Source organism: Bidens hawaiensis, unplaced genomic scaffold (assembly GCF_021521415.1).
Source record: "Bidens hawaiensis isolate Kalapana, Puna unplaced genomic scaffold, B.hawaiensis_p1.1 tig00038715_1, whole genome shotgun sequence".
NCBI classification, from domain to species: Eukaryota; Viridiplantae; Streptophyta; class Magnoliopsida; order Asterales; family Asteraceae; genus Bidens; species Bidens hawaiensis.
The window spans coordinates 119,250-141,825 of NW_027496817.1; the positions used below are offsets into that span (position 1 = coordinate 119,250).

Here is a 22,576-nt window from a genome sequence, read left to right on the forward strand (position 1 = left end):
CACAAATTAACCGACAGTTTTACCATTTGTGGAAAAACTCTTCGGACCCGACCAGCCCTTTTTACCAGGCATCAAAACAATATTTTGATTATTATAAGTTATCACCATAACCAAACAAAAGGTCACATTTACATAACTAATGCCCGTATATTTTTAACCTTTACAAACAGCAAAACTAAGAAATGCCATCAAAAGTTGATTACAGAAAGTATTAAAGTTTCAATGTAACCTTCGATTCATTCAAGTTCCCTTCATCCGAGCGAAAATCATGATTTTGCAACCTTCGGTTTTTCAATATAACTTTAGATTCCTTCACCAAATTAATGTACTTCTTCCTTACTTCTGCAAGAGGATGCGCCTCGATAGCCATTCTATCACAATACGCTTCTTTTAATATCGCGGTGCATGTATTATTCCTCAAATAAAACACAAACGGATGTCGCTCAAACACCTTATGAACCTTTTGTGGCAACCCCAAATACTTCCTCAAAGGCAAAACCCTCTTCTTCTCAACCGGATGTTCAACAAATAAACTAAGCAGTTCGTGGAGCAAACCAACGACCCGTTTCTCAGCCAAATCACTACCCGGGCACAAATCCAAACATTCCTCGTACGGTGAAATGTATGGAAGTTTCTGAAACCCGTCTAACCAATCCAAAATCTTTGTTTTCAACCCTAAACCCTTAGACGGAAATAAAGAAATCGAAATGTCTTCCGTTCGTCCACTTCTCAGCGCATTCTTTTGAACCATAGACAACATGTTTTCTGTTTCAACAACCGATAACCCCTTCAACCCGTCGCCCATTTCAACTACCTTAAAACATCCACCAACGTTTCCGTCTAAATAATCATCCGGTAACCCTAAATACCACAGCACGCCTTTAATTGTCTTCAAAGGCAGCCTCTTTTTTTAACACTCATAAGTATGAGCTTCTTTAACCTTTCTTCTAACTCATCCTTACAATCCCGATAAACGGCCTGTTCTTCATTATGAAGAACAACCGCCTCTCGGGTTAACCTAAACCATGGTAAATTGTGCTTGGGTCCGGTGAATTCCTCAAAAACCGAGGGGTATTGTCTAAGAAAGCTGGCAACCTTAATGGGAATGCCTAATTGTAGCCCCTTCTTTGAAACATCAGAAACAGGGATGCAACCTTGGGTTAATCGGTTTTTGAGAGCAATTATGGGTTTGAGTTGGGTGGATTTGTGGATAGAATCAATTGAATCAAAGTATGAATCACTTTTCCATTTCATGTATACATTCGTGTAGTTGTGCTTCCAAGTGGGTGTGAACTGATTTACCAGATTTTGACGCTTGGCGATACTCATAATAATCTATCTATATGTAAAGATATAACTTTAATGGTAGAACTAAAAAAACATGTTCATTCTTACCTCAAATAACTTGCGTAGTAATGATGGTTCTCTTGCATGCCCTCTCGGTCTTTGTGAATGTTAAATAAAATAAGGTGCTAATTATGTTATCGATCCGGTTTAGAAGTTGTCCAGCGATGGGAGCCCAATGCTCGTTGTTTAACTTGGCAGAAGTCAATGATTCAATGCACCCAAGAATGTTTTGAACATAACGATTAAACCTGCCACAAATATTAGTGGAATAAGATATTAAACAAACGATAAATATTGGTAACAACATTCAACCGAAAGGAAGAAGATGATCAAACTTGTTGGGTAAATTTTATAAATAAAACTACAACAGCATGAATTTCATATCCTAACTCTTTGATGTTCTTTTGGTTGAGGCATTTTCACAAACGCCTTGTGTGCATACAAACATGTCATTACTTGTCAATCTAACTTATTCTAAATAACCCGTATAGAATCATTTGAACTAAAAAGAATGACTTTTATCGATTTGAAACAAAAGCCACGTATAATACTTCCAATTCATCATCATCTTCTTCAATATCAAGAACCTCAAATCAAATCAAAACCTTTTGTCAAAATACAATTGTCGTTGGACTTACATCGAACATCTGGCCATTGATATGGTTCTGAAGAAAACACTAAGTGACCCCGGGCAGATTACGGATAATCTGGGGGTTAAATAGATGTTTCCCACGAGGATGAGGTCCAGCAAAGAAGGTTGTTCTTCATGTGACCTGCAAAACAGACACCGTAAGCTCGTCACTGAGAATGGGGGGTTCCTCCTTGTGACCACCCTCCGGCGTGAGAATCAGACTAGATTGCTCTGAATATAAGTGTATATTAAGAGATTGCTAGAGAAGATAAGATAATGAGATATCAGATGATGTCCTTACCATTCCAAGGTGTTGGAGTATTTATAGCCGAAGGTAGGTTTCCAAGAAGGTACAGCCGGCTGAATAGTATTCCTGTTCTACCAACAGTGGGCTATGCACGAGCCATGCTGGTTGGTGGATAGGCTGCGGCTGATAGTGACAAGGACGGCTGTATACTGTTCCTTTACTGCCAGTTATGCACTGTTCCACCAACTGTAGGCTACGCACGTCCCACAGTGAGGGTTGGTGAGTAGGCAGCGGCTAATAGTGACAAACAGTACTAGAGGGTGCTCCTCCTCGTTCTGTTGTCGGTGAGCTGTCACCCTGTGATTGGTTCATGGGCTGCTTTGGTCAGATCTTGTCTATTTTGTCCATACCTTAGCAGGTATAGTACCAAAGATCTTCCAGAAGCATACAGACTGGCTCACTCCCGCCTTGCTCATTCCTTCAGGTGATATTACTGAAGTATCAATAGTGCCCTGTGCGCGTAGCCTTGCTATTAGTGCGGGTAGCCTTCCCTGATGGCTTGTACCCGCAGCTGCGGGAACAGGCGGGGTACTTCACCATTGGGAGGCTTTCCCTGCGGGAACAGCTGGCGTACTGCGCGTAAGGTCTTTATCTCTGAGCATGGTGGGTCCTGCGGAAGCAGTTGGTCCTTGCGCAGACGTCCCTCTTCAAGGTGAGTCTTGCGGGTTCAACTGGGCTCTGCTGGGACCTACCTCTTCAAGTCCCCCCAGTCCAATGTTCTTCTCATGAATTATTAATAAGTGAGGTGAACTTTTGGACTTTAGCAAGGGGTTTTGAAAAGGGTTTTAGTTTTAAGGTTTTCCGTGGGGATTCTTCCCGCGGTTTTTCTAATGTCACGCAGAAATTCCCGTCTTTTCTGCTTGATCTTTGGGTATGATGCGGGTAGGTCTGTAACCTCCTCGCAAGTCAGGAGGGTTGAGTCCCACTTGTGTAGATTCTCCATGAGGTTTTGGTAGTTTTGAACATAGTGATCAATTATGTTAAAACCACCAACTCCATCTTGGAGCTTCAAACAATGTAGTTCTCGACGGTCCCGCTATGCGGGGATGTTATTCCCGTTTCCGCAAGCATTGCCCAGAAGATCCTTCTTGGTTTCAATTCCCTGCGGAGCGCTAGGTATGTGAAGGGTTTTGCCTTGACACTGTACCCGCACTCGTCTTACGGTTACTTTACTTCCCAGGTATTCCTGGCGTCAATTCCCTGCGGGTGCTCAGTATGTGAAGGGTTTTGCCTTGACACTGTACTCGCACCTGTCTTATAGTTGGTTGCCAAGGTAAGGGGTGTATTCCCGCTTACTTTTGAATTTTTTTTTTTTGAAATTTTGAAATTCGAAGAGTTGGTGAAAGGATAAGAACAGTACATACTGTTGAAACGTCGTGCGACGGTTTCTTCTGACTGTGTCAGGACGTGCAGGAAGTTATGGTGACGTGACAGTACATGGTCATTCCAAACGCTTTTTCAGGCGCGTGGGCGCGATATTTCGGGCGCGTGGCCGCGAAATTAATGGCACGCGTCCTTTCAACAGCTGTTGCCAGCTTGCTCTTTGCCACGTGTCATAGTTTCATTGCACCTGCGATTTCTCTCTCTTCCGCATTAAATTCATCGCATTAATTGCGATGAGTATATAAAGGGGGAGAGGGTCCTTTACAATCCACACTCACTTTTCTCTTCATCTTCAAAACGATTTCCGGCGAATACTCACCTTTTCAGTCGAGCATTCTCTTGAAATCGTTCTCTTCTTTCATACCTGCAAGATGTCTTCTGCTCACGATCTTGAGGCTACAGCCGAGGAGGCTGTGGTGTATGCCGAGAACCCGTCATCCACGTCCGACAAGGATAACAAGAGTACTGCTGGCGAGTGCCAGTGTGCTCTGCCTGTCGATCTATATCAGTACATCGTCAGGAAGTTCATGCTCGAGTCTTTCGAGCCTGAGTTTCCTGAACCTCACCAGACGGTGTATGATGCCCCCAGAGGCAAGATCGGGGTATATGCCGCATTCTTTGTCTATGGGAATCTTAGGTTCCCCTTGACGAAGTTTGTGTACCGTGTTCTGGAGAGGCACGGTGTACACTTGACCGAGGTACACCCGATGGCGATCGCGAAGATTCGCCACTTCGAGTGGGTGTGCCGGATTCTGGGCGTTGAGCCCTTCGTCGACCGCCTGATGACCTTCTACTCTTGGAGGTGCATCCAGGGGTGGTATACTCTAATAACCCGGATCAAGGGTTTGAAGATTTGCGCAACCGAGCGCAGTCTTCGTTCGTGGAAGCGGGAGTTCTTTTATATCTCCGCTCGCGCCATCCCCCTTGCCATGAAGTTCAAGAATGGGCAAGCACTCCCCAGCCTTCACGCCTCCAACTACCAGGAGGCGGAATGGTTCTCAAAGATTTCCCGAGTCCAATCTCCGGTTTACCGCTTTGCGGAGTCCGGGATGGTGATGCTCGGGATGAGCCGGGTGTGGAAGGATGCGGAGGCGCAAAAGATCCCGATCGTCCTTGAATACGGTTTGAACTCTGTCCCTTACGGTATGCTTCATTTCTTTTTGTTGATTTAGAATTTCTTCTAACTTCTTTCCTGTTTATTTCAGAGGGGAACGACTTGCAGTCTCTCCTGCAGCCGCGGGAGAGTGATGGTCCCGCTCGGATGGGTACTCGTGCTCTCGATGAGAACGAGTTGCCCATCTTGGAGCAAACGCGGGATCGGTTTGTGGAGGCCTACCCGCCAGGCCACCCTATTCTGAGCGCCACGCGGCCAGGTAAGGCGTTATTCAACCCTCGACCTCTCAATGCTGAAACCTCTGCTGGAATTCCTCTAATCTTGTCTTCTGATGAGGAATCCGCAGATGGTCCTCCGTTGGTGCGGAAGAAGAAGGCTGCCGGCGGGAAGGGGAAGGCAAAGGTTGCCTCCACTGCCGATCCGGTGCCTCGGTCTGATTCGGAGACCGAAAGCGAGGAGGTGGCGGGGAACCCTAGTGGTGCTAAGACCACTGCTCCGGAGGCTGAAACGATCGTCACCTCCGAGCAGCCCAGGACAAAGGTGAGCGGCGTGAAGAGGCCGGCTCCATCGGGTTTGTCCCCGCCTGTTCGCACTTTTAGGCTCAAGAAAACCCGTAAGTACAAACTTCCTTTACTTCTTAACTTCATATATTTCCGCCAATATACTTATATCTCCTTTGTACAGGCGTGGATGCTGCCGCATTCCAGGGTAGAGCGGGGAGGAGCACCTCCGGACCCATGACGGTAGGCTTAGTCCACCTTCCTGAGGCGATGACCCAGGCGGCTGCGCCTGCTTCAGTTGGTTCAGTTGCTCACCCAGTTGAGCCAACTGTTCCAACTGTGATGACATCTCCGCCGGCTGTCAGTGCCATATTTACTGAATCTTTCACTGAGCCGGCGGTGGCTATTTCTGCGGGTACTTCCGCAGCGGCGACCACGGTTGTGAGTTCACCTCCGGTGAGTTCACCTCTGTTGGTTTCTACCGCGGCGGCGTCTATGCCTCCTCCGACGTCGGCAGCTACGGCCGATCCTTCAGGTATGCTTGGGGCTTCTCGCCAACCTCTGCCTCCTTCCCATCTGCCTGACCTCTTGAATGGATTTCCCTTGGGTTCAGGTGATGGGTTTGGCGGCTATCGGCCTGTTTACAGGTGCGTAGGGTTCTTTTGGCCTTTTTATATATATATCATCTTTTCCTAAATTCTTTTTCTTTTTTGCAGTGTCGGATTCCAATGAAGTGTATGTTCCACGATGGAACATCCGCCGAGGAACAACCCTTCGCACGCCTGTGGAATGCGTGGAGTGGGCTCGTCACGCAGCTCCCAGCGGTGCGTTGGGGGAAGCTATGGCTAGCTACCAAGATGGTAGGCTAACCAATGAGCTTCGGATTCTCCTGGCTCGGATGCAGCCGCGCGTTGAGCTGCTTTGTCGTGAAAACGACAAGTTAAAAGCAGCTCGTATTCAAGAAGTAGCTCAGGCGCGGGCTGTCCGGGAGGAGAACATAAGGCTTACCGCAGTGGCTGCGGAAAAGGAGAAGGCCTTCAAGGCCCTCGAGGTTGAAGTTCAGGCCCGGCTCGAGGCCCGTTCCAAGGCTGCCCAAGCTGTTAACGAACAGCTTCGGCTGGCTAAGGAAACTACACGGAACGCAACCGAGAGGGCCACCAAGGCTGAAGCTGTTGCTGAGCCTCTACGCCTCGAGAATGAGGAACTTAAAGCCAAACTAGAGGCGCTCCAACAGGCTCATGATGCCTTGGCGATGGAAGACGCCAAGAAGCTCCAAGAGATCTTGGACCAGAGGGGGGTGCTTGACCACACTGAGCGGAAGCTAAAGGGCGTTAAAGAGGCTGCGGCTAAAGAAGTGTTGCTTGCCAACCTCAACAAAAGTGAAGCCGAATGCGCCCGTAACCAAGCTCAAGCTGCCCTCCAGGAGGCTCTGGTTGCCAAGGAATGGCTTCTTCGAGAAGCGTTGTCTCAGGTATGTTTAGTTTCATTATATCTTTACGCTTTTCTTTGTAAATAGAAAAGGTTTTGATACTTGTATTTTTTCTTTTTGTAGGTTGTGCATCGGGTCTTCACGGATACGTCTTATGACGATGCTATAAGCGCAGCCCTCAACGCTTCTCATGAGGATGGGGAAAAGACCGGCTTCCTGCTTGGTCTAGGGTTCGTTGAGAAAGGCATCCCGCCTTCCAACTTCCCTTTATATGACGTTGATACTGAAGCTGTATATGACCAAGCAGTGAATCAGTATGCCACCTTCCCGCATCCGGTGGTGGAGAAGGTGAACGAAGTTGCTGTTGCTGATGATGGGCTAGCTATCCTTAAAGCTTTCCTTGAACCGCCACGTTCTACTGATGGTGCGGGTCCAAGTGGAAGTGGTCCTGAAGCCTGATCCTGAAGATCCCTTTCCACCATTATAGATTTTTATTTTTGTATAGCTTTTTTGTATGCGGGTATGTACCCAGCAATCCTTGTAATATTTGAATTTCGATGGAATAGAGATTATTTGCCAACGCCTTGCCTTGTTTATTTTACGCATGTTTTGATTTAACTTAGGAATTTCTTGAGTACTTGGATAAGTTAACTTTTTAACGTGGCAGATTATAAGTTTTAAGTTTTGCTTCCTCTTTCGTGATTGTGCGGGTATGACCGTCACTTTCACTTGGTAGGATGGCTAAACTATACTTATTTCTGTCCTGCGTGGAAGTTTTCCTCATCTTTTCCTTAGAAATTTTCTAAGTATTTTGAATAAGTTAGCCTTTGTACGTGCGGTTGTTAATAGGTTAATGTTCAGTTTCCTCTATCATGATTGTGCGGGTAGGACCGTCACTTTCATTTAGTGGGATGACCAAACTTTACCTATAACTGACCTGCGTGAAGGTTTTCCTTATCTTTTCTTTTGAAATTTTTACCGTTTTATGTGTTTATGCGGGTTTTGCCGCCTTCCACACGTAACGACTTACTTCTTCCCATATTTATGCGGTGAATACCGGCATGTCAGTGTGGGAAGCTCATAAGTATAAAGGTAAGGCTATCAACACAATGTGAAAGGAGAATCATTTCCATTAGAAGTGGCTCTAGGCCTTTTCTTTACAAGTTTGGAATTGATCTACATGTAACATTTGCGTAATTGAGCTCCATTCCATGTTCTTGGGATGGGAGTGCCATCGAGCCTTTCGAGCCGGTATGCGCCTTTTCCCAAAACTTCTTTAATGATGTATGGCCCTTCCCAGACCGGGGCCAGCTTTCCTGGGCGCTCTTGGTTCGAAGCCTCGTTGTTACGCAGTATGTAGTCTCCGACATTGAAGTTGCAGAGTTTTACCCGCGTGTTGTAGTACTTTTGCATTTGTCGCTTGTAGTTCTCTTCACGCGCTGCGGCTAAGTCTACGTTCTTCGGTTAGCATAAGGTCTAACCGTCTTTCCGCATCATTGTCTTCTGGCTGAATCAAGACCCTTGGTGAGGGTAAACCAATTTCGACCGGGACCATGGCTTCAGTGCCATAAGTGAGGCTGAACGGGGTTTCTCCCGTACTGGCCTTTTTCAGCGTTCTGTTTGCCCAAAGGACGTGCGGAAGCTCGTCCACCCAGCCGGATCTGTGTTCCAAGAGTCTTTTCTTTATGCCTTCGACGATGCTCTTATTTGCTCTTTCTACCTCACCATTACCCTGCGGGTGTGCCACTGAGGTAAAGGTGTGGGTGATTTGAAGTTCTTCCAGCCACTTTTGTAGCTTCTTGTCAGCAAAGTTGGTGCCGTTATCGCTCACCAAATTCTGTGGAAGTCCAAAACGACAAATAATAAATTCCCAAATAAATTTTTTGATATGTTTCGCGGTTGTTTGGGCTAAGGGTTTTGCTTCTATCCACTTGGTGAAGTAGTCGATGGCTACCACTAGGAAGTGAACGTTTCCTGCTGCTGTAGGAAATGGGCCTGTCACATCGATGGCCCACTTCTGAAATGGCCATGAAGAGGTGACTGGAACAAGTTCATTCTTCGGGCGATGCGTGTTGGGTGCGTAGAGCTGACAAGACCTACACTTTCTGATGTATGCCAGCGCATCCGTATGCATCCCCGGCCAAAAGTATCCCGCGTTGTTTAGCTTAGCTACAACAGCGCGTGGACCTGCGTGTACTCCACAGATGCCTTCGTGTACTTCCCTTAGGAGGTAGTCAGCATCTTGGTTGTCTACACATCTTAAGAGTGGGCCAAGAAAGTTACGTTTGTAAAGGATGTCATCGATGAGTTGATAATTCAGTGCTTTACAGCGTAGTTTTCTTGCCTGTGTTTTTGACTCTGGTAGTATACCTGCCGCAAGGTAATTTATTATTGGTGTCATCCACGTTTCTGTGCCGGTTTGGATGACACAGATTTCCTTGTGCGGGACTGAAGGTGCCTCGAGGAGTTCAATGTGGATGTCCTTTCCCAAGTGGGTGAAGGCTAATGATGCAAGCTTGCTTAACGCATCCGCAGATTTGTTTTCACTACGCTTGACATGTATGACTTTGCAATCGTTAAAATCGCGCATAAGGGTTTTTGCTTGTGCGAGGTACAGGGCCATTGTGTCGTTCACGGCTGTGTACGTCCCGTTTATTTGGTTGGCTACTAACATGGAATCCACGTGGGCTTCCAAGTATTTCACTCCCATCTTACGTGCAATTCTCAGCCCTGCCAAGAATGCTTCATACTCGGCTTCGTTATTCGTACTTGGAAAATCCAGTCGAATAGCGTAAGTGTATTCTTGGCCTGCTGGGTTGGTTAGTTTCAACCCTGCGCCTGAACCCTCGTTACTGGCTGCTCCATCAGTGTAGAGTCGCCAGACATCATTGATGTCCTGTGCTGGAGAGGGTTGAACCTCTTCCTGGCACTTTTTTTCCCGTGATGCAGGCACTTCCGCAATAAAGTCGGCCAAAACCTGGCCTTTTATGGCTGGTCTTGGCTTATACTTTATCGCATATTCCCCCAACTCAATTGCCCATTTGGCTAGGCGTCCCGATAACTCGGGTTTGCGTAGAACGTTTGAAAGTTTGAAGTTGGTGAGAATGGTGATTGGGTGACGCTGGAAATATCGTCTTAACCTGCGTGAAGCGTGTACAAGTGCTAAGACTAATTTTTCGATGGTAGAGTACCGGGTTTCTACGTCTGTTAGGATACGGCTGACATAATATATTGGCATTTGGATGCCTTTCCGTTCAACTAGCAGGACCACCCCGGTTGCTCTATCTGTTGCAGAAAGGTATAGGATTAACTCTTCCCCCGCTTCTGGTGCTGTGAGTGTTGGGAGTTCGATCAAGCGTGACCGAATCTCCTGAAAAGCTGCTTCCGCTTCTGGTGTCCAGCGGAAGTGCGTTTTCTTTAAACAGTTTCTCAATGTTGACACGAAAGGAAACGACTTATCCGCGTGATTTGCCAAAAACCGATTAAGTGCGACTAGTCGTCCATTCAGTGTCTGAGCCTGTTTGATGGTGGTAGGTGATTCCATTTTGATAATGGCTTCGACCTTTTCAGGGTTCGCTCTGAAGCCATCTTTAGTGACGATGACCCCCAAGAACTTCCCTTCTTCCATCCCAAAGGAACACTTGCTCGGGTTGAGCTTCATGTTTATCCTCCTGAGCGTGTTGAAAGTTTCTTCGATGTCTTTCAACATCGCTTTTGCGTCAGGGCTTTTGATGACCAAGTCATCCATGTAGACTTCCAAGTTCCTCCCAATTTGGGCATGAAACTGGTTGTCCATCAGGCGTTGGTATGTGGACCCGGCATTCTTAAGTCCAAATGGCATCATTTGGTAACAAAATGTGCCATCGGGAGTTCGAAAAGCGGTTTTGTCCTGATCATCAACGGCCATGTGGATTTAATGGTACCCCTTATACGCATCCTGGAAGCATTTATGGCGAAACGGTGCCAACGAATCCAACTTAAGATCAATTTCGGGTAACGGATAACAATCTTTGGGGCATGTTTTGTTTAAGTCCTTGAAATCTATGCACATGCGCCATTGTTTGTTATTCTTCGGTACCATAACGGGATTTGCAACCCATGTTTGATATCTGCTAATGCGTACGATGCCTGCGTCAAGGAGTTCCTTGACTTGGGTTCTACACGCATTAGTTTGTTCTGGCCCCATTACTCTGCGCTTTTGTACGACTGGCGTAACAGCCAGGTCGCACTTGAGCTTATGCTCTGCCTTACTTCGGGGTACGCCAGTCATGTCAGCTGGTGTCCACGCGAAGATGTCGGCGTTTTTCAGTAGTAAGCGTTTGAGTAAGGTGCGCGTGGGATCAACGACTGTTGGGCCAATGGTAACGGCCTGGTCAGGGTACTTGCCATTGAAGGCCCATTTTTCCGGTTCGGTGATGGTTGGTTTAGCCATCTTTGGTTTGGGTTTAGATGAGACAGATGCGATGCATACCTGGGGAATGCCGGTGATCATCGCCACGCCCTCAGCTGTTGGCCATCCCATCATGCCGTGGACTGAAGATACCACGGCATTGAATCTTGCCATCCCGTCTCTCCCGAAGAGAATGTCGTATGTGTGGTGTGGCTTCCTCATTACGACAAAGTCCACATCCTATGTGCGTGAGTGATTCCCGTCCGTAAGAGTGACGGGGAAAGATAGGATACCCAGGGGGGTGTTTGTGCTGCCGTCGAACCCTTCCATCGAGGCGTAAACCGTTTCCAGGCGTTCTTTGCCTTCGTCATCCAGCTTGTCGAAGAACTGCCTGTACATCACCGTTGACGAGGCGCCGTTGTCAGCAAGAGTGCGATAAGTGATGTAGTGCCCCAGCTGGCTTTTGATGACAATAGGGCCTTCTTTGCTGGGTCCTCCTGGCACTCGCGGGAAGCGCACCTCAGCTTCCTTCCACGCGCATGGTTCTGTCGCTCGCCTTTTTCTTCTGATGTTGCCATGAACCATGTTGATGCTGATGTCAACGGGTTTTCGTCCATTGCCTCTGTACCGGTTATCATTCCTTCCTCCCTTCTTGATTGATGCCACAAGGTGTGCAAGTCTTCCATCTTTGACAAATGTTTCAACAATATCCTTCAAGGATGTACACTCCTCCGTACTATGACCCTTTGTCCCGTGGAAGTCACAGGATTTGCTTTGATCCGCATTAGGTCGCTGCCGGATCATTGGAGCCTTTGGCCATGGTAGTTTTTCAGTGGCAAATATCTCCGTGACGCTTTTGGTGAATGGCGTCCACCGGTGTTTCCGGCTTGGAAGGTGTGTGTTATCCCATTCGCCAACAAGAGGGCGAGAGCTGGATGAGGTGTCAAAGTTTACCCTTGACTGCCAAATACCTAGCTTCCTCTTTTTGTTCTGCCGGGCGATCCGAACATTGTTTTCTCTGGTCCTTTGCGTGTAGAGGTGTGTACTCTGGGGAAGATCCCTTCCCAGTTGCTTCTTTGTCTCGGCAAAGCGCTTGGCCGACGTCATGATGGCATCCCATGTGGATGGCATGCCGTCCTTACCCGTCAACGTGCGGATAAGCTCTGGGTATTCGGCGCCCTGGATGAAAGCGGCGCGAACAAGATCTTCACTTATGTTGCCCAGACTCAGCTTTTTGGAGTTGAAGCGAGTGATGGAATCTAGTAAAGATTCATCCTCCTCTCTAACGCAGTTGAGGATCGTCCACTGTTCTTCAGTATATTTCCTCTGTTGGCTGAAGTGTTGGCTGAACTTGTTCTGAAAGTCCGCCCAATCATAGATGTGGTGGACCGGTAAACGATCGAACCATGCCCTGGCCGCTCCAACCAGTGTCATCTGAAACATATAACACCACGTGGGTTTCGTCCAATTGCTGACGGTTGCCCCCGCAATGAATCTGTTCAAGTGATCGTCTGGGTCGGAAAGACCATCATAAGTGCCGATATTGGACATTTGTTTGGCACTTCTCGGGGCGATTGCTTCCGCAATGTCCCTTGCAAACTTGGACTTTCCTGCATTTGTAGCAGTTGGTCTAAAGGTTTTGGAGAAGTCACGTGGGTTTCTCCCCGCGTTCGTTGGTTTAAAGGTTTCTCCAAAATTCCTTGTCGGTTGGAAGTCCATTTCCTTACGCTTCCCTTTCGCCCTATGGCGAGGGTTTGCGTCGGTATCGGATTCTTCCCGTTCATTGTCCGAGTACTCGCACTCACTGTTCATGTTGAGATGTTGGCGAATACTGCCGAATTCATCAGCCTGTTGAAGTGAACGCAAGCGTTCATCCAACTCAGCTTGGAACTTTTTCTGACGTGCTTCGGGCCACGCCTTAACTTGATCGAGTGTTTGGCGAGGGGGCCTCGTCCGTTTCTCCAACTGGGCATCAGTGAACCCTAGTAAAATATTGTTTACTGCACTTGTTCCGGCTTGGGTAACCGGGGTAGTGTTCGTAAGATTTGTATAACCGCCGGTGTTCCCCCCAGTTGCTGGGGTTGTGGTTACCGGGGTTTCTTGGTCACTTACTGGCTTTGGGACCGGAGTAACGTTAACCATTTCTTTAGAAATTTTGAAAAAAACTAAGAATTAGTTCTAGCTTTTATGCACGGATGGCGCCAATGAAGAAACACTAAGTGAAATTGAAATTGAAGGGTAAAAGATAGGAGGAGTAGAAATTGAAATTGAAATTGAAATCATATCCTAAACCTAAAATCAATCAAAACTGGATAATATAATAAAGATGTTATAAACAGTTACCTGACTGACAATGATTTGTTTAGCTTGAATCATCGCACTACTTTGTCGCACCTCAGATGATCATTGGATTCAATTGTCGCACTACTTTCTCCTGACTAAAAATTGTATCAGATTTGTTTAGCTTCATCAGATGATCATTGGCCGCTTTTCAATTCAATCATCGTTCATCTCTAAAGGAGAAGGAAACCTAGGTCAATTAAAAAAGAAGGTTGTTTTGGTTTTGGTAGGAATGGGTCAGGGTTGAAAACAGGTCACGGTCAGAATGGGTTCGGGTCAAACAGGTTTAAGTCCGGCTCGAAACGAGTCAAACGGGTTTGGGTCGATTTATTTTGAACGAGGACAGGAGAAAACATTTATAAAATTTCCTTAAATAAATCATAAAACAAGCATAACTCAATATATATAAAAGAAAAAATAAATAAAAACCCAAAATGTTTCATCCGTTGAGCTCGTTAAAAAGGAACCGAGAAATGAACCAAAACCGAAATAATTGACGAAAATGAAACAAAAGACCATAACTGAACCCGTCACGTGTAAAAACTCGTGTCAGTTCGAAACCTAATTCGAAACAAAACATAAACGAACTGGTTCAAATCCAAAACCCATTTTGTGTCAAAACATGTCTCGTGTGGAAATTTGTGTCACTTCAAAACCCATTTTAACCCGAACCTGTCACATATTATTTTAGGACACCAACCCACATAGTTGATTTCCTATACTCAAAAGATAAATATTTTGAGTGAAAATGCATAATATATATATATATATATGTATAGGGAGGGTTATCCTAAAAAACTAAGTGTGTCTAAAAAGTGTAAGAAGTGATCTGGATGGTTAGATCTTGGTGGTCAATGGTTAAGATTTAAAGATGAAACAAGTTAAGAAGTATTTTATTTTAAAGGGTTAGATTGGTGTGTTAAAAGGTAATTTAGTCATAGTAAATTTGAAATCTCCTATATTTATGCAATCAATATCTAATCTTCCAAAAGATGGTTACCAGTATAATCTTTTTATTAGTTTTCCACCATCACATATATTGAAACAAGAGAAGACTCAATTATATGTGACATAAAATTAAAATTGGAGCAAACGATGACAGTGAGTTCTAGTTTTCGATTATTTCCGTTAATTTACGGTGGAACAAAAACACACTTACAAAGACACATTAAAAAGAAACACACCAACATGTTTCTCTTGACATAGCACCAATAATTAAAACAAAATAAATATAACCTCAAACTACAAAGAAAATTAGAAAACACACCAATAATTAAAACACACTAACCGATGCTCCAGTTTCAAAAATAAAATCAAGCAACTTTCAAAATAAGAAAAAACCATGACTTTTTTCCATTCCTTTTACCAAAAACATTTTCAACGAAAACAAGTTCCTATTTAAAAACTAATTTTTTTTCAAAAAACACTCTCCATTTAATCGTATATCCAGTTACACACCACTATTTCAAAGATTATTCAGTATTCACAAACTTTTAACATTATCAAATAGAGTTTTAAAATTGACCTGCAAACCAATAAAAACTACAAAACAAAAGAAATAAAAATCTTCCATAAAAGGTCTCCGAAAGAACCAGTTCACCTAAAATCTACCTAAATTCTGTCCTGTTACCATCTGCTCCGACGAATTTGTTTCATGACCTTTTGATTATTAACAATAATGACTGTTTCTACTTCATACCAGCTCACTAAACTCCTGATGAAATGTTTAAGAACTAGTCGGCGCTTTACACTGTCGAATTGGAGGGTTCCGAGGGTATCTCGATTAACGTCGTACTAATGTTTTAAATCCATCGGTTTCTCATTTCGTTGACCTAATCATCATCGCGTCGTACAACGATCGACCTTGGAGTGGTGAGTTTCAACATCTGGAAATGGATATTGTTATTTTCTTGCGGTGTGTTGTAAATAATCGATGGGTTGTGTTTTATTATATTGTTTTAAAGACAAGCAAATCGATAATTTTTTGAAGAAAACTGAGATGGTGAAAAAGTGGAAAAACAAATTGTTGTGATAGATCAGTATTTACGGAATATAAAAATAATTACAATTCTTAATTAAATTGTGCTTCATAATTGTCTAAAAATAGGAATTTCCATTAATAAAGATTATAATTCCTAAATTAAATAATTTCAATCTTGACTATCCTACACTTATGTGTCATACTTAATTCAATGGTTCATATTGTTTCCTACACTTTTTATGAAAAATTGTCATTTTATTTTAACCTTACTCTCTCTCTCTCTCTCTCTCTATATATATATATACGATTGATTTCTTTTGAGATCCACTTTGAGTTTTAAAAACTCAAAAGAACTCAACGTAACAATTTTTTTTCGAATTTTTTTTACACATGTGTAATACGTAAATGTAAGTGATGTACAAAAAATTACGGTATTTTTTTATACACCGAATCAACTTTTTACACATGTGTAACTAACGTTTAAACGTGTGTAATTATAAAAAATACTTATTCTCCATCCTGCTTCATTTTTAATTAAATTTAATCTCAGCCACATGTTTCATATCATTTAATTAAATGTGTGGTTCAAAATTAAAGTTTTTAAAATTCACCATGGTTCTCAAAATAACTTTCCCCTGTATATATATATACTAGTTTGATCCTCCCGTGTTACGGGAGTTTATTTAAAGTTTTGTTTTTAATCGTTTTGCTATTTTATGATAATAACGTAGTTTTGTTTTAATTTAATACATATGTATTAGTTTGTTATTATTTTTTTAACGTTTGGGTTTTATCAGTTGAGATGTTTAGATTCTTTAGATTTTTAAAGAACAAACACGATCATGTTGATTTTTTTAAATGTAAAAACATGAACACAAATATTTGTCTACTAAAAAAAGAGGTGTTGATTTAGTTGACGATGGTGGGTAGTATTGAAAGTTAACCGACGATGGAGATGACAGACCAGCAACGAAGAACATATAAAGCAAATAAATTAAATTAGGGTTTCATAATGAAAGTGTTTATCAATAAATGAGATCTTATAACCCATTTGAGGGCTATTAGAGTTTGGTAAGACACATAACCCGTGAAAATTATTCTTTGGTAATAAAGGGTTTATTTCACAAATAAATGAGATGTTATAACCCGTTTAAGGGTTATCCGGGTTTGGTGAGACCCATGACCCGTGAAAATTATTGTCTGTTTATGAAATAGTTTTACAACTAAATGAGATGTTATAACCCATTTAAAGACTATCCGGGTTTGGTGAGACCCATACCCGCGAATTCGAGTCAAATGCATGAGAAGCCTCTATTTATAAATCAAACAATCTGATGGCTCTAGAGGATGGGGGGAACAACCTGAGAGCGACACCTAGGATCTTATGGTAGGCAATTATATAGATAGTTAGGCCATGTGTAGTGGGCTACAGTTTGGGCGACATTTGGGTGCGAAAGGGAGCGAACACCGCCCCCTGGGCAAAATTAGGGCGAAATTGGGGAAATTTGGGCGGGGACGTGGGTTATTTGTCGCCGGAAGAAGATTGATTTCATTATTATTATATTACTAGTGTTATATATATATATTATATTTGTAGCCTATGTGTGTATATATATGTATATGTATATGTATATATGTTGTGTGTGTATATATATGTATATGCAAAATGAATCCTAGAAACAACCCGAACCAACCGAACTACTCATTCCCTCCTTTCGGTCAACACCATGGTTCGCAAAACCAACCGAACGTGAACTTACAATGGAACCCGATGAACCTAAACCAACCGAGCTAACTGTTTCAATTTCCCGACCCAAACCTAAACATGTACGCCAACCGAGCTATATGTTTTTTATATTTTTAGTTATGTATTTTTTTGTATTTCTTTTTAATTTTAATGCATTTTTATTTAATTATTTAAATAAATTGGTTTTTATTTGATTAGTTTAATTATAAAAAGAAAATAATAAAAAAAGATACTATGGGCCCAACTTGTAGCCATTACACCATAAAAACAAATTCGCCCCCTTTGTTAACTGGGTAACACGTGTCACAATTCGCCCTCAATTATAGTCCCTTCACAACACATAGCCTTATATATAACCAGCTTCAATATAAATAGGTAAAATGAACACATGCTTTCTGAATAGAAGAAAAGAATCTTATCATAAACCTTGGTTGTGGTGCCGACTAGTTTTAACTTTATAATATAACTGGAAATTAATGATGGAAGAAATTATAGACTTCTATCAATCGGTGGATAAACCGACACGTCACCGCCTCCAATACCGACGTCCTTTTCCGTACACGCATTTTTTTTTTCATTTTTTCCTCTTCTGCCTGTCATTATCGAATACACAAGCTTATCTTTTTTTTTCTTTTTGTACATCAAATCTATTGAAAACAATGGTTAGAAAATATTATTTGATTGTTTTAATGTATGCAATATATATAACATTACTTCCATTTCACTTTTTATTGAGTACTGATACTAACATATGAATATCCGGTTCTTTAAGAAGTTCGTGGCTTGAAAATGAACTCAGATGAGTTGGCTCAGCCTTGATTCAGCTTGTTAGCTGCCTAGTTATCTCATTTGGATTAAACACTAAATTTTAATATATAATAATAATAATAATAATAGCCTACCAAATAAGAAATAATAATAATACATATATTATACAACTCGAACTTTAAAACATTCTATAAAAAATTTCAATAAAACATATAACGTTATAAATTCTCTCTTTTCTTTTTTGAACGACTAATTTGGATCACTGACGGGTGACTGAATTACCCGCTCATCTCCATTCCAAAGTACTAGAGACCACCCCTAGAAAGAAACCCACCACATGTGAGAAGTCACTTGCCTAACTTGAAACATTCTCTTTTTTGTCACATATGAGACTTAAATCCAAAACCTCTCTTTTTTAAATTGAAGTTTTTAAATGTCTCACCCAATGTTTAAAAATCGGTATTTTACTTGTACCGGATTGGGCTAAAAAATGGTACAACGGTTGAACCGGGTTATACCGGAAGGTTCAACCGGTTGTATAATTTACCTTATAATATCCTATAAATGTAACTTCAACCCAAAAATAACCCAAAAGTAAATGATTTCATAATAAAAAATAATCCAAAAGTTAATCCATATTAAAAAATAATACAAAAACACTCAATTATTAAAAAAAATAGTCCAAAAGTTTACGTGTTTGAATGTTAATTGTATGGTCAAAAGTAATTTTGAAAAAATATGAGCTGCAAATATCAAAAATTTCTCGGACATAAAACCGGTTTACTGGTAAAAACCGGTATTTTAGACAAAAACCGCTGGTACGATGTTCTAGCAAACCGGTCAAAAATACCGGACTCAAAATACCGACCTAATGTGAGAAATCCGGTTTAACCGGTTCAACGGGCGGTTTGAACCGGTTTTTAAAACACTAGTCTCACCTCAAAATTTTATAAATTCTTTAGTTATAAATTTTATATGTTGTTAAAATACTCTTGTCATTTATATACCAATATTTAAAAAAAACATAAATAAATAAAATTTAAAAAAATAATAAAAATTAACGAGCTCGGCTCGAGCTTTAAGCGAGCCGTGCTTGAGTTTGATTTATTAGCTTGATAAAGTTAATGAGCCAAACTTGAGCTAGCTCATTTAAGTTCGAGACTGAGCCCGAGCTCGCACTAGCTTAGCTCGATTATAGCCCTACACTAAATTAATAAATTAGTGTTTCTTTATGTTACAATTTTTTTATGAAACTAATGTAAACTGTTTCCATTTATACAACTTGAGATGTTTTATTGGTTTAGCACAAAGCCTCGTAAGAAACATGAATTATTGTTCACTGTTTAATAAAGTTTATTTCCATAATTGTTTGCTGTGGAGGATGGTGAAAGGTAGATAATACAGGTTTTTGACACTTTAGAATCTTTAATATCCGCCGTATGTTTGCTTATGAATATGAAATACAATAGGTTTGTGATTTTTTATGAAAAATAATTGTGTGCTCCAACCGGCTCGACTGGAACGCCATGAAAAGTTCTCCACATTTAGGATTTTACTATCTTTTTTAAACACAAATAAAATGTAACACCTAAAGAGAAAATGAAATAAAGCGACAATATGAAAGGTCGAGTTGCCTCCCGGTTAGCGTTAAATTCTGTTAAGGTTTTTTGCTAAACCGTTACCTCATTTTGCATTCTTGACCTAAATGAATTAAACTTACTCTCAGAACAAAATTAACATTCAAATCAGTTATGCTATTTTACTCTCATTTCATGTTCAAATCAACATTGAATTGTGATATCAAGATCAATTGATGATTTGTGCGTGATTTATATTGATTTTATTAAATAAATATTACACTAAAATAAAAACAAAAACTACTCGTCTCCGTCGACACCCTCGTCGTCTTCGTCTTCATCATCGATCCCGTCTTCGTTTTCATCGTTTCCCTCGTTTTGGTTTTCATTTTCACCAGGCAAACGCCGATTCACCCAAATATGTTGGACCAAATCCCCCATAAGTGCGTTATGCATTTCTCTTGACCGCACGAAATACGTTTTTTCAAGTCTTTGCTCCATACTTGTTGGAGTTCGTGGTGGATCCGAGTCCGGTATGAAATTTGAACATATTTTTCTTCCCTCGTATTTGATGATCATGTTATGCATTATGATACACGCATACATATCACTTTTCATTCGTTCTAACGACCATAGACGACAAAATTTTTTAACAAAATGCCAGCGTTGTTGAAGAACCCCAAAACACTTCTCGATATCCTTTCTCAGAGACTCTTGTACTTTCTTACAATGTTGTCTTTTTTCATCCAACGGGTCTCTAAATGCTTTCACGATAATCACATACTCCGGATATATTCCATCGCCCAGATAGTACCCATTATCGTGGCAGTTATCATTAGCCCAAAATGAAGCGACGAGAATGGTCCCAGAGATGTACCTCTCCATCACAGGCGATTGTTTTAATACTGTTATGTCATTGTTGGAACCGGGAACACCAAAGAACGCCGACCAAATCCAAAGGTTGTATTGTAACATCACGGAAAAGATCGGGCCAAAAATGTTAATTTCCAAAGTTAAGGGACTAACTCTGCCAATTTCCAAACTCCAGGGTCGAAAGTGTAAATTATGTTTTCCTGACCCATCGCGTACCGTGATGGGGTGTCTGACACAACGTGACACGTGTGCCACGTGGCACATGGTGGCAACGGTTGCCGCCACGTGGCAACACGTCCGCCACGTGGCGTGGCGCCTGCCACGTGGTAGGTCTATAAGCTGACTGGCCAGGCCTACGTCGCGCTACGCGACGGGCCTGCCAAGGAACCCATCGCGTACTGCGATGGGGTCCAAAATCAGCTTATAAATAGAGGGCCACGGGTTTGATCCACTCACACCTCAAAACACATACATAACTCTCTCTCTAGCTTCTCTCTAAATCTCGAAGTCCGTACCCTCGATCCACCTCAAAATCTGTGCCTCGATTCATCGTTTTCCGTGCCATACCTCGATAATTGTGCCACCTCCCGACGATGTTATAAGCAAGAAGATGTTATTGGAGTGACGTCCCGACAAGTTATCTCGTAAAGCGTGCTGACGTGGAAGAATATTGGTGTGCCTCGTTTTGCGTACCAAAGTAAAGGGTTGATCAAAGCGTGTGTTGATAAAGAAATAGAGTCAAAGTGATGCCCGAGTGAATAGGGTTTATTGAGCCGACAAAAGGTAGGAATAATGCTCGAATAAAATAATAATAAAAAATTATAAAGGCTTAATACCCCAAGTCGAAGTTATTCTCGATAAACAAAGAAATACATAACAAAGAAAATAAAGAAAAAGAAAAATGAAATATATATGTGAGTATATATATATGTATATGATTATTCTTTGTTATAATATATATTATTTAGGTATAATGAGTATACTTAAATAATAAAGAAAGAAATACGTTTCTTAAATAAGAAAAAACGTAGGATTTTATAAGTAAACTAAAGGTTTATAAATTACTATTAAAACTAAAGGTTTTAAAGTAAAAGAGATTTACGAACTAAAGATTCGTCGAGGTAAAGTTTATAAAAGAAGAATAAAGGTCTTAATTCGGATCGTGTATCCGACTAACAAAAGTTATACTCGTACTATATGTGCGAGATAGCAAGAGAAAGACTCACGGACGGTGTTGGAAGCCGATCCCATTGAAAAGGTGAATACGCCCCACTTTTACAAACTTGTTTTCAAACAAACAAACGTGTTATGTGTAAAAATTTATATCAGACTAAGTGTCTTTAAAAACATTATAAATAAGAGTATGAGCCTAGCCCTCAGGCTGTGGTATACGTTTGTCTGGATCCTTACATATGTGGTATGCGGTGGGCACATCGCACCACGCCTGGTCACGACCTCCAGCCACGATGGGTCGAACCAAAGTATGTTCGAGTGAGAATGAACTTGTGTATATTTATGGTACCTAAGTACGTCGAAACGCTGCAGTGTTTTGCTGAGGTGACCTAGTGTAGAGACTCGAGTTTAATGATTGTTTAACTTGATTATTCCTAAGCCAAGATGAGCCGAGGCTTACGTGGTCTCGAGGGGTAGTTAAGTAAAGAAAATATTTTTAGCGTCAGCATATTCACCAGCATTTGTTGCTGACGTATTTTAATAACATTTTGCAGGTAACAAAGATTAGAGATTGAGAGACGAAGAAGCTCAAGAATCCGATGGCTCGGATAATTTTGTTTGAATATTAAAATATGATATTTTTGTATAACTTATAAACAAGTAAATACTAAACGAGACTTTCATCTCGTCTTTTTGTAATGTAAATATTTATAAGAAAGATCCTTATGTTTTTATAAAGTCTTCCGCGTTAACCCGCTACTCTGATTTATTTACAAATATGGTACCAACTATTGATCATACTCCTAGGCCTAAGATGAGGGTGTGACACGTATGAAGCAATCGCTTGAAGGCCGATCGTTGGTCCCTTTTGGTCACATCGTGTGTATTGACCTCGCGATGCAATTGAACAATTAACATATTCTCGATGCATACAATCTACACTCCCGATCATGCCGGGTAAACCATGCACGTGTGCATGTGCCTCATAAAGACGTCGTAGATCGTTCCAGATGGGC

The 22,576-nt window shown here is 41.9% G+C and overlaps 1 protein-coding gene and 1 pseudogene across 1 annotated transcript; both read right to left on the bottom strand.

Moving 5' to 3' along the window:
* Nucleotides 1-29: 29 nt before the first annotated feature.
* LOC143590668 (protein WHAT'S THIS FACTOR 9, mitochondrial pseudogene) lies at nt 30-1,857 on the bottom strand (annotated as a pseudogene).
* Nucleotides 1,858-19,814: 17,957 nt separating this feature from the next.
* On the bottom strand, nt 19,815-20,399 carry LOC143590661 (uncharacterized). The gene has a single exon (XM_077071079.1). It carries the CDS (start codon nt 20,397-20,399, stop codon nt 19,815-19,817), a length of 585 nt encoding a protein of 194 aa, XP_076927194.1.
* Nucleotides 20,400-22,576: the final 2,177 nt, after the last annotated feature.